The sequence below is a fragment of the Lepisma saccharinum genome, chromosome 8 (genome assembly GCF_977018435.1).
Source record: "Lepisma saccharinum chromosome 8, izLepSacc3.1, whole genome shotgun sequence".
NCBI classification, from domain to species: domain Eukaryota; kingdom Metazoa; phylum Arthropoda; class Insecta; order Zygentoma; family Lepismatidae; genus Lepisma; species Lepisma saccharinum.
The window spans coordinates 84,795,382-84,808,344 of record NC_139236.1 but is presented as its reverse complement, the minus strand read 5'-3'; the positions used below and the strand labels follow the sequence as shown (position 1 = coordinate 84,808,344).

Below are 12,963 nucleotides of genomic sequence, written 5' to 3'. Positions count from 1 at the left end.
AGCTACCAAGATTTGAAACCTGAAGCCATACATTAGAAGAACTGAAAGAAAATATCAGGAGAGAAATTGAAGCAATTTCGGGTGAGGAACTGATAACGTGTTACTGAAAATTTCCTATAAAAATGTCGTAAATGGATGGATGCAGGAGGACATCATTTCTAACACCTCGTGCAGCAAGGTACGTGCTATTTCAATTGCAACTGCCAATGTAATTGTACGAACTTCTTTCACTACATAGCTAGCGGCTCCAGTTACGCGGATGTTGCATCTAGTTTGCCGGCAGACGTGATCTTACCTTCCGCCGCGCTAGCCGCCTCTCCACGGACACCTCGACCGCACTGCATAAGCTTAGTACGGTACAAATTATGCTCTTTGACCTGCCCGTCTCTCTGTGCGAGTCAACATTTAATATCACGTGTACTATTCAGATGCTAGTACAGCTCCAACGATAGCATGGTGTATATATATATTGCTTCCTCACTCTTACTTTGAAAGTCACTAGTCACTCGCACTTGGATATCAAAGAATTGTAAATAGATATGCTGAATACAAATTATTCTGACAGTACCCACCTCTGCGTTGGAGTGGTCATTATGACGTGCGACGTAACCGGAGGCCCCAGGTTCGAACTCTGGTCATAGGCGGAATTCTGGAGGGGCCAGGGGGCGTGGCCCCCCAACTTAAGATGAGACAAAAAAAATAACATGATTAAATTCAGTTACTACATTTTTGTTATTTAAACATTTGCATTTACAGTGACAAATTTAGTACAAAACAGCAGACTCTTCATTTCTGTTTGCATTTCCTGAGTTGCACATTTCGTTCATTTCTTATTGGGACAGACTTGAAACAAAGAAGCATCTGAATACTACAAGCATATTAAAAGAACAATATTAATATCTCACAACTACAAACAACGATACTACAATTCCACCACAACAGTTAAATTATTACAAAATGTGAATTTTGATGGAATGCAGCAGTGCTATTGATTACGGTGTTTTAGTAGTTTTCTGTCATTGCGAAGGTTAATTAAAATAGTTCTTTATCATTTGAAGTAAACAAGTAAATCCATACTTGTGACATTAAAGAAGAATGCCACTGAGAAATTTGCCCTTATCCACAATGGTCAGTATGACGTTTGGCATGATGTCATGTGCGGTAATTGCGCCGCAATAGCGGGTCTTAGACGATTTGATTGATGTGTAGAGATTGAAGAAAGAAAAACGTAAAATGACTTTGTGTTGAGTCAACAGTTACTGCTGAGGCATCAAAGGAACTTTTCAATTTAATTTTTCTAAAATTTCTGAAGCTTACTATTGTACCGTAACTTTTTTAAAGTAATACGAATATCATATCAATAAAAAAATTAATGAAATGCAAAATGCAATAATCGTACTGTTTTGCTTCTTTTAAAACTGACAACCAATATACTAATTAATATTTGTTTACTTAAGCGAGGTAATTTAATATTTTCAAATCTAAAAGGCCTAGAACTCAGTGTGTTTAAGGTGTTGTTTTTTTAATTTCCGAGGGAAGGTCTCCGGACGCCTTATAAGCTAGGGGATATTCAACAAGCCTCACGTATATCATATGCTTCTCCCAGAGTCTGGCTCCCCAAAAGCAAACGCTCAAACTCCGCCGATGACTCTGGTTAAGACAGGATTGTATCGTTGTGTTTGTCCTATCAGCGATTTCAAGTTTTGATTAATTTATTTTAGTTCACTTTTCTGCAACTTTTGGCTAATTGCGAAGGTGAGGATGAAAGATGATCAAATTGGTGAAAGGACAATCACGAACACCACAACACGAGCACTATGAGGATTTTACTGGTTGTGGTCCAGACGACAGGGCCTCGTTAACCTGAAACTACAGTCCAGGGAAGAGAGGTTGACATTGGGTGTCTTCAAAAAGTGCCACACCTTACTCCCCACCCCACACCCTTCTTCCTATTACGTAACAAATACAACATATCCTGATTTAGCTAACAATGGGATTTTGTCGGAATCACTCTCATCGAAAATAAACTCACGGTTACGCATATACCTATACAGTCACGAACACTTCTGTGTTGTAACGTCCCCAATGGAAGTCAACAGGGTTGTTACAAAGCAGATGTGTCCGTGATTGTACAGTCAACGGCAAAGATAATGGTAGGAAAATTGTCCATCGCTATTTTCACTGCCTTTTTATTCTACATCCTGTGTTGTTTTAAGGAATGAAACTATGTTGGTTCGAAGCAGACATTGTTCTCTGTTTATTGACGTCTTTATTTCAATTCATTGTCATCACACTGTGTAATCCAGACCGAATGAAAATGGTGGTGGACAGTTCGCCTACGGTTTCTTTCGCCGTTGGATGTACACACGACTGCAGCCCTGGAGGCGAAAATTGTCCACCGTTGCCAGACGTGCGCAGTGACTCGTTTCGACTTTTCCACAGCAGTTCGTCCACATTTATACAGGGTGTTTCCGTGATTTTGAATCAAACAGTGAGAATGGCAGCAATGCGCTCAAATTCCCCTCACAATGGGAAAAAAAAGTCGGAACAGGAATTAAAAGAAATGTACTTGACCTTAAAACGAAAATTACCAAATACCGCAGACTGAAATTTGTCGACATTTTCGTCGTAGTTTTTATACCTTCAGGTTAAAATATTTCATACTTCGAGAGGGGCCATGCCCCCTTTGCCCCCGCCGGACCTGAGGGCCGCTTTTCCACTAACTTTCTTCTTCGTGAAAAGTAAAAATATCAGAATATTTTCAGATAAAAACCGTAAGTTCACCTAAGGCAGGCTCTGTGTCACACTAATAGACAGGGTGGTATTTGTAGGGGGGATGGGGGATTTCCCCCCTCTGGGTACTTGTGTCCCACTCTGCTTGATAAATTTTATCCATGTGGGGGGGGGGGATTGTTATATGGCATATACTCATTATTTCATGCTGTCCCTAAACAGTCAGTAGAATTTCCCCCAACTGGAAATTTCTTAAATACCACAGTGCTAATAGAACATTTGTCTTACAGTACTAACAGGAAGAATGAGCTTTCTAATTCTATTGGTCTGAAATGATAATGAACAAAGAACATCAGTAATTCCAAGAACGAATAAAAATCCTGAAAGAGAATTTAATTTTTAAACATTGCACAAGACAATTCTTCTGCTTATCATAAATCGTAACCCACAGAACAATGCTTTTGAGATTTAAGAAAATCGTTTGTATTTGCGCAGCCACATATCTTTCAGTTCTGGCGCTTCTGCCCAATCCTACTGAAAACTAGATGCTTCTTTTAAGTTCAACCGTAAAGGTGAAAGACCCAAATTTCGTTTCGTGTTGTTACAAACGTTGACTTTCACGGTAAAAACTGGAGCCTTGAACATTTGTCAACACGATCGTAAGTTGAAATTCAGCAATATTGTACTGAAAGAACTCAAGTAAATTCGATTTATAATAAAATTGGCATTAATTACATGCTATCCTAAAAAAATCGTAACATGGGATAAGTGTTTATGATTCTGATAAATAATCTCAAGAGGACAACATGAACTCCAAACAGCGTACGTCTCAAACTATTTAGGTCTAAAGTCTAAACATTCTTTGACTTATTAGTTTATTGCTGAAGTGGCGCGGAAGGCAGAGAGAACAGAGGAGAGATAGATAGATAGATAGATAGATAGATATAGAGAGAGAGAGAGAGAGAGAGAGAGAGAGGAGAAAAATAACAAAAAGGGAACACAGATATAGTAGAGAGATAGTAGGGAGAGGAAAAGAACAAAAAGATGGAACACACAGAGATAGTAGAGAGAGAGAGAGAGAGAGAGAGAGAGAGAGAGAGAGAGAGAGAGAGAGAGAGAGAGAGAGAGAGATCAGTGAGAGAGAGAGAGAGAGGGAGAGAGAGAGACCAGTGTGAGAGAGAAAAGAGCTAGAAATGGAAGAGACAGAGGGAGTGTTTGTGTCCTTTTATTTATTTATTTATTTGAGAAAATTTCAGATACAGCACAGGTGGCCATTTTACACTGAAATTGTCAACAATGAGAAAGCAATAATTATAATAAGCATAAAAATAAAATTAAAAATAAAATAAAATAAAATAAATAAATAAAAATAAATAAGAAATAATTAAGAGTAACAAAACAACATAAAAGTGATTAGCAAATGAACAAAAAAATAAGTAAGAGATGGCACTATGTGATATTAATTACAAGTATTTTTTCTGATGGAAGACCGAAAGACAAACTCGGAGGAAAATATATCAATATTTGAGGGGAGATCATTGTATTGTGCTGCAAGTCTATAAAAGAGAGACCTTTTTTGAATTTCTAGTCTAGGTTTTTTGTATAAAATAACCTTGTATTGCGAGTTGTGCGCATAGGTACTCTAAAGTGGAATTCCTCAAGGAGGGTGTTGCAGCGGATTTTGCCATTCACAATTTTGTATAAGTAACTGAAATCATTCTGCAAACGTCGCTGATAAGCAGTTTGTAAGTTTAGAAAAGACAAGAGATGCGGAGATGAAAAATTGCGTAATGAGGGAACCCTGTGACGGACTATAGCTAGGAAGAAGTGAAGGACTGAATCGATTCTGGAGAGCTGAGTGGGACATGCCATGGACCAGACGGGAGAGCAGTATTCTATTATTGGGGAGATGAATGATTTGAAGTACAAAGTGAGGGCTGAGATGTCACTAATTTCAGTGAAACGGTAGAGTAAACCAAAGAGACGCATGGCCTTTTCTCTGTGTGTGTGTGGGGGGGGGGGATTTGTATGTGTATAGGAGTAAGGTGAAGAAAGAGAGAAAGTCAGCATGTGAGAGAAGTGTCTAAACCAGTGGTTCTCAACCATTCTCAGTCCGGGACCCACCTTGAAGGATATTACACCTCATGGGCCCCATAAGATTGGGCTCTGCAGAATTACTTGTAGGGGTGTGAACCCAGTTTATAATCATATTTTTGATAACCGAGTATTTGAAGAAACCTTCTTTTACACTTGCATAAACAAATTACACATACTTTATTCTAGAAAAGTAAATATGTAATGTAAAAGACTAATTTAGTCTAACATCTAACTAAACACACATGCTGAAAGTGAAAACTTTTTTTTTTTGCTCACCGAACTAATGTGGCGGTTAGAGCAGCATTTTCCGCATAAGCTGGGGTATGTTGGGTTCAATGGTGGTCAACTTAAGCCGTAAATCTGAGTGCGTCAGGTCCGATTCCCTCGAGTTAAACATTCGAGAGATGCCAGTAAAGGCAATGGTAGATCGCGAATAACAGAAATGTAGAGTTTAGACTGTGTACAACACGGGTTGTATTAGAATTATTAAAACTATATATATATCTTAGTAATTTAAATGTAGCAGGTTTCTAAGATACAGTAAAAAACTTTTCGAGCCCGACTTCGCGACACACCAAACGCCCCCTCGGGACCCAACAGTGGGTCGCGCCCCATAGGTTGAGAAACTATTGTCTAAACTAAAGCGTAGAACAATTAGCAGACAGAGAGAAAGGACGAAAGAAAGAATGGGAATGAATGTGAGTGAGCACAGAAAGAGATAGATCAATGGGTTAAGAAAACGGGTGGGCACACAGAGAAAGAGTGAATGTGTAATGGAAAAATAGAAATTGAGTGAGAATGACGGACAAATGTAGAGAGAGTGTTAATGCTTAAGCATAAGTGATAGAGTGAGAGAAAGAGACACACACGCAGAGAGAAAGAGACGGTATGATTACATTACGATATTATAACACCATTAAGCCTTGTTTCCATGATTATGAAAAACTAAATATGCTGACCAAGGCAGTAATTTATTTTATTAAAAAACATAAACTAAACGTAACGTTTCAACCTTCTAGCAAGGTCTTCATCAGACTCTGTATCAAGTACAAAAGTAACAAGATACACAAAAAGGGGCATTATATATACACACAACCTTTACTCTCTCCAGACTATTAGAAAGTTGTTAGGAACTTTCTAGCAGGTGGCTTTCACTTGCCAACTGTACTTTCACCTAAAAGGCTAAACATAATTACTTTCATATAGAATGTGGTTGGACTTTTTATCTCACGCTCTTTTTCCTTCATTTTTCTCCCTTCCCCTCTCCTCTTTGTCTCTTGTCCTTTCCACTCTTTCTAACACCTTCTTCCATTCTTTGTTTAACTTCAGCCCCCCCATTCCAGTTCATTATGTCTTCTTCACCTTTCTTCTCTATTTCCTTGGCTTCCTTCCATTTTCATTACATTACGATAGTAAAATTATTTGCTTTCTGAAACTGGGAGGACTACTGAAGCGGCATCTGTTTTCCTGGGGGGGGGGGTTGCCCCACTGTTGAGAGGGGGTCTGAAAATCCTCATATTACCCAAAAGAAGCGCCTTATAGAGATCCCAGTTGCTCAGTTTATACGTTTTTTTGGAAAGGAGATAAGTGGATCGTTGTGAAATGTACGTAGTTTGACCTGTCACAGAAAGCACTATTTGCTTTAGTGGCTGGTAGGATGTGCTGAGTAAAGTTTGTGTACCTTTGACTATAATCTCGCTAGAAACGGAATATCATTGCTCCAGATCGAAATAGAGGGATAGGAGACGCCGAGGCAGAAACAGGTGAGTGCTTTTGCACGCTTTCAAAGTTCTTGAAAAATGAGATGTACCATTGCAAGGAACTGCATACGAGATAGGAAGTTATAGGTAAAATGTCTTGTTTGTCTCTCTTGTAAGGGCGAGTCTGTTTTCAGTGCATGTATGTTCAGATAGGCTCATCGAGACTGGACCTACAGTTGTGAGATCACAACCTCCGAACCTCCACCGAGGATCGAAACCGGGACCCCTTGATATAAACAGAGCCGGCCCCAGAAAAGGGGCAACTTGGGCACTCGCCAAAGGTACCGCGCCAGACAATAATTTTGTGTCTAGGGCAGTGGCGGCGTTTGGGTTCAAAAACTGGGGTGGCAAGGTGTCAAGGACATTTTACTTTCCCTTGATACATTAAGGTTTAGCATAGTGCGGGGGCAAAATTGGCAAAAAGTGTGGTGGCAACTGCCCCCCACGCCTCCCCTAATCGTCGCCACTGATGTAGGGTTTATAGGACACCGATGCTTCCAATTAAGATACTAATCTGTCTTTCCTACACTTCACGGATTGTCTTGACCTGCTTAAAAATATCCAAAATTACTGAAATAATGTTCCAAAGAAAGTACTAAAAAATCGCGTTCAATATTTCAAGGAGAAATAGTCAATATACAGGGTCTATCAGAAGTCCCACTACCAACCCTTGTAAAATCCGCAGTGATGTATTTTCATGGAATTTGATATGGGCGATACATAATAGGCCTAGGGGGACACCTTTTGGAGTATGACACACGGACGGCCGCCATCTTGAATTCAACTTTTTTATTTAAAATGATAGGTGGGTCATGTGATACATGACTATAGGCTATAATTTCGTCAGGATGTCAAATATGAAATGAGATTTCATGTAACTTCATTTGGTGAAAAGTTATTGGCAACTGAAAGTGATGCTTACCAGTTACAGAATGTGCTCCACATGTTGTCCGTGTTGGGCACTGCACGTGTGCAGACGCTTCTTCCAATGTCTGTGGATACCGAGCAAGGTATCTGGTGAAATTTGCTCAAATGCAGCGATGATACGTTGTTCCAGATGACGAAGATCACGAATTTTCACACCATACACTATAGCCTTAACGTGTCCCCAAAGGTAGAAGTCCATTGGCGTTAGGTCTGGTGATCGAGCAGGCCATTCAACGGGCCCACGTCGACCAATCCATGCCCCAGGAAATTGTTCATCCAGGTACTGACGCACCTGGACGCCATAATAGGGAGGCGCACCATCTTCTTGAAAAAACCTGGGAAATGTACCATCTTCCGACATAAGAGCTGGCAGTATCTGTTTCTGTAGCATCCCCAGGTATCGTTCCGCATTTAAATTTCCTTGAATGAAAAAAGGACCGATTATCCGTGTTCCCCATATGCCTGCCCACACCATAATCTTCCCTGCTCCGGGCATTTTGGAGGGATCTGTCCATGTGGGGTTGTCATGCGACCAATAGCGCATGTTTTGCCTTTTCACCTCCCTATTTACGTAGAAGTTCGCTTCATCGGAATGGAGTATCTGCATAGCGACGTTTGGATTTAGCCGTATTTGCACGATAGCCCACTCGCAAATGTGCACGCGGCAATCTGGATCGTCCTCGGAGAGGTGTTGCTGCATTTGCACCTTATTCGGTTGCCACTGTAGCACACGGTACACTGAACTGTGACTCATAGCTCATTGCATTGCTATACGACGTGTGCTTCGCTCCGGTGACGTCGAGAAGGAGGCCAACACTGCCGTAGCTTGTGCTTCATCCGTGACTGTCCGCGGTCGTCCACTACGCGGTCTGTCCAAGACCGTGTCCGTCTCCTCGAATTTGGTTAATAACTGTGCCACTGCAACATGTGACACAGGGTGACGTTCTGGATGACGCAGGTTGAAATCGGCAGCCACTGCACGGGCACTTCTCCCACCGCACAGTTTGACGATCTGGATGCGTTCCTCAGTTGTTAACGGCATGGTTAAGCACCTGCAAGAAACAGGTGAACATCACTTTCAGTTGCCAATAACTTTTCACCAAATGAAGTTACATGAAATCTGATTTCAGTTTTGACATCCTGACGAAATTCTAGCCTATGGTCATGTATCACATGACCCACCTATCATTTTAAATAAAAAAAGTTGAATTCAAGATGGCGGAACCAAGATGGCGGCCGCCCGCGTGACATACTCCAAAAGGTGTCCCCCTAGGCCTATTATGTATCGCCCATATCAAATTCCATGAAAATACATCACTGTGGATTTTACAAGGGGTGGTAAGGGTCTTCTGATACACCCTGTACACTATTCGTTTAATTATAGAATCAAGTCATGAAGTGAAAATATCATTTTAATGAAACGATGTAAATTCACTGAAGCGTCAAAATTGAATGAAAAGTGAACAAAAGATAATTATGATATTTTATTGCATTTGATTAAAATTGACACTTGGATGGGTAAAATAATGGTTTGATATTAAACACACCCAGTTTATTTCATATCCAATAATTCTTGGTTTTAAACATGAACACGTTCTGCTTATTGCTGTTAGGTAATAACACGAAATATACAAATCATTTTTTTTATTATTTGAAAAAATGTGGAAATTGTAATTGCAATGGACTTCAGACTAAGGAACAAAAATCTCTGATTATAGGCCGGCCCTGGATTCCAAGATAAAAGTGATACCAGTATACGCTATGGGGGAATATAAACAATAACGAGAAATTGTTTTGGAACTATGTACATGATAGAAAAGGTATAAATACGTATTCAAGTCACACGTGACAACAGATTTCTTTTTAAAACGAGCCAACGTTTATGACATAATTGATTCATACTTTAAATCTGTTTATACTTAATATCTTTGTACATACGAAATAACTTATGAAATTGAATTAAAGGTATCCAATCGGATCTCTCATCATAATATTGGGACGTACTAAAAATATTAAAACTGAAAATATACAGTAAACCATACGGAATTCAAATAAACTTGACAAACCTTCATGTTTTATATATAAGCGTAATTTAATAACAAGGACACAATGTTTTCCAATATCTCAAAATTAACTAGTTTAATCAAGTGAAAATACAAGATTGAAAATTATAGACCAACTTCTATAATATGCACACCAGCTAAAGTTTTTGAACAAATTTTATGTATACTAGTAATATTCAAACATGTTAAGAAATGCATAAACGATAATAAACATGGGTTCTATGTAGATCTAATACAATTAATTTAACAAATTTTGTCCAAGATATTTGTACATATAATTCTTTCTACCGTAGATCTACTGTGCACACAATCCATATTGATAAAAGGAACCATCACATTTTTTTTTTAAACTATCAGTAGGGACATTGAATTTTCGCGATGTGCGAAATCGCGAAATGTGAAAAAAAGTTGCAATTTTGAACATTCTGCACACAAACTACACCCCCAATGATGAAATATGCATGAGTTTTATTCGCGAAGTAATGCGAAATGTGTACTTTTCCACGAAATGAACGCTTTTACGCGAAATAACCGTGAAATATCATCAAATTAAGTAGAAAACACGCAAAAACCGGCAATCGAGGTTGTGCGCGCAAACTGTCGATTTGTAACGAAACGTTTGCCTAAAGTTTCCTACCACTAGCAGGTGAAGAACGTTTTATCTTCGATCACATCAGGAAGACTCTGCAAATTGGGATTTCCCATGCACATAATCTCAGTTCGAAAACTTCGGTCCCTGTCAAGCTGCATTCCTTTCTTCCTCCGAATGTCTACTCAACTTCCAGTTTCATTGAACTTGCTAGCTGTAGCAGCGATAAGATTAGTCTGTTCCCGCACATCAAGGGAAACAATGGTGTCATTTGTTTTCAGTCATGAATGAATTTTGTTTATCATCATGTGATTTTTAACATGTGTTTGTGTATGTGCAGTAGTGATTATTTTATTTGTTGGACAGCAAGGATATCCTTTAAATACATACAATGAATACATCACTTGAGATATGCAATTTAGAAATGAAGTGATTTTGTGTTGATGTTTTCTTTTTGGTTGGACATCTAAGTACTTGTGCATGTGTACAGTATATAAAAATGAAGTAGTTTATCAATGTATAGCTCTTTTGTATGTTGTTTCCTCTCATAATGAAAAAGTGTGTGCCAATTTTTTTTTCACAGCTGGTATATACCGCTGATCTAACATTTTATTTACCGTTCTCCTCAGTTTTTATTTACCATAAATTTGTCTTCCTAATTATCAGGCTATGGTTTGGCAATTAATCTGTTGAATTTACTGAAATCATACCTCAAGGCAGAGGACAACAGGAGACACTGTAAAGTCAGGTGTCCCCCAAGGATTTAATACAGACCCTCTCTCATTTATTTGTTTGTAAACCATCTACCAATTTGTATTGAGAACTCAAAAATCCCTTTGTATGCTGATGATATTACATTAGTTTATGCAAAGAATTAATGGTATATACAGGGTGAGGCAAACAGAGGTAACCAATGTCATTTCCATGTTTCGGTTACCTTTCTGTTTTGCCCAACACTGTACAATACAATCAATCTTAAAGATGAGATGAATTATGTGAATGGAGGTGCTTAAATGACCTCAGATTTAACATAAATGAATGCAACTTCATTCAATTAACGAATGAAAACAAAAACCCTTTGAAGTGTACATATTCGATATGTGGCCAATTACTTCCGGATGCAAATCTAATGAAAGATTATTTTATTGATTTCACTTTGCCTTTCAAACAACACATATTGTACACTGAAAATGCCTGTAGATTGTTAGGTTTTTGTTATAATGGATTCTAAGATGTATACGAATAAATGTATTTTTAAAAATACACCTGACCTTAATTTATAATCATTCTGAAGCTTTATATATGGCGAAATATTAAAATTTGAATAAAAAATGGTTGTGCACCGTTTTCGTAAATTGACAAGCACTGTTTTGACGGTGGATTGTAAATTTTACGGTTACTTCTAACAGTACAGTCACTGGCAATAATAATGGGACACCCATCCTGAAATACTCGCTTCCCTGCCAAGCGTTGTGTGTGTGTTGCCTAACTCTAAGGCGGTGGCAGAAGTTGGCATTGAAAATTTGGTATTAAAATCCACTCAACGCCGTAAGGTTAGGCAACACACTCACGCCTTGCAGGGAAGCAAGTATTTCAGGATCTAGGTGTCTCACTTTTATTGCTGGTGACTGTACATAGCAGCAGCTGTGTCTAACAGTTGTATATCTTGCATAAGTAATCGTATTTTTCAGAAGACATGGCCAAAACTCAGAAGGAACGGAAACAGTACACTCTCCCACCAGAACAGGAAGTACTCTTCCATACTGATGGGTTTCCGGTAACAGAAGAGACGGCGTGCGGATTTGGGCATTTCCGTGGTCCCCTCCTGCAAAAACTAGCCAATAAGAATGTGTATGTCTGCCTCTATGGGCTCATGGGCTGCATATACGCGTCCAGTTACGCATATTTCAATTCTACGATAACGACGATAGAGAAGAGGTTCAAGATTCCCAGCAGAACTACAGGTGAGGTTCAAACGTTAAACTTAAGTTAACCAAGTCTCTAGTATTTCTAAACCCGAAGGTTTGGTCCTCCGGGCACGTGCCTGTTTTTCATCCCTCGTTTCATAGAATTAACTGATACCTGAATCACACGAATCTAAATCTCCTGCTGAATTTTCAAGTTGGACTTCGACTAGTTGCGTGGTACTTGCTCACCGGCTAGTTTTCGTCTCACACAATACTCGTCACCGTACTTGTTGGTAGACTTTTGTTCCCACAAGGCAGACGAGAGACTTGCGGAAGAACGTTAAGAAATTCGCTGCAAAGAAAATATGATAGTCAAGTTGTACTCAACATGCTTTTAATAAACTCAGGAATTTATTCATAAAAAAATATTTTGTTCAAAGTTTTTAATACACTGCCAATTGATTGATTGATTGAGTTTATGTTTTAAGTCCACTTTAGGTACAGTAAGGCTAATCGAGACTGGACCTACAATTTAAGGTGCGATCCGAACCACTATGTGCCTCCACAGGGTATCGAGCCCTGGACTCCTTGATTACAACGCGACGACGCTACCACTGCGCCATCTGGGAGGTCCTAGGAGGTCAGAGGTAGGTGTGGTAGAGAATCAGGAGAGCTGAAAGTTCGCAAGAGAATGAAACACAAAACAAAACTGAGATCGTCGCCATAATACAAAACATACTGCGCTGACCCTTGTTATTCAGTTTATGAAGATTAATATTTGAAATATATTCACTTACATAGCATTGAACTACTAATTTACAGAATCATCAACAAATCATTTTCAATTCTTTTTTAAGAGTTCAACAACTGTAAGTGAAAATATACAT

The 12,963-nt window shown here is 39.0% G+C and overlaps 1 protein-coding gene across 2 annotated transcripts in view; it reads left to right on the top strand.

Annotated features, from left to right (window-relative positions):
* The first annotated feature begins 6,534 nt into the window (after window positions 1-6,534).
* LOC145991607 (solute carrier organic anion transporter family member 74D-like) overlaps window positions 6,535-12,963 on the top strand; it is a 31,925-nt gene continuing 25,496 nt past the window's right edge. For both annotated transcript variants that reach the window (XM_083127669.1, XM_083127668.1), the window contains exons 1-2: window positions 6,535-6,593; window positions 11,861-12,133. In XM_083127669.1, coding sequence (XP_082983795.1) covers window positions 11,866-12,133 — 268 coding nt within the window. In that variant the 5' untranslated portion in view covers window positions 6,535-6,593; window positions 11,861-11,865. The remainder of the gene's footprint in view (window positions 6,594-11,860; window positions 12,134-12,963) is intronic.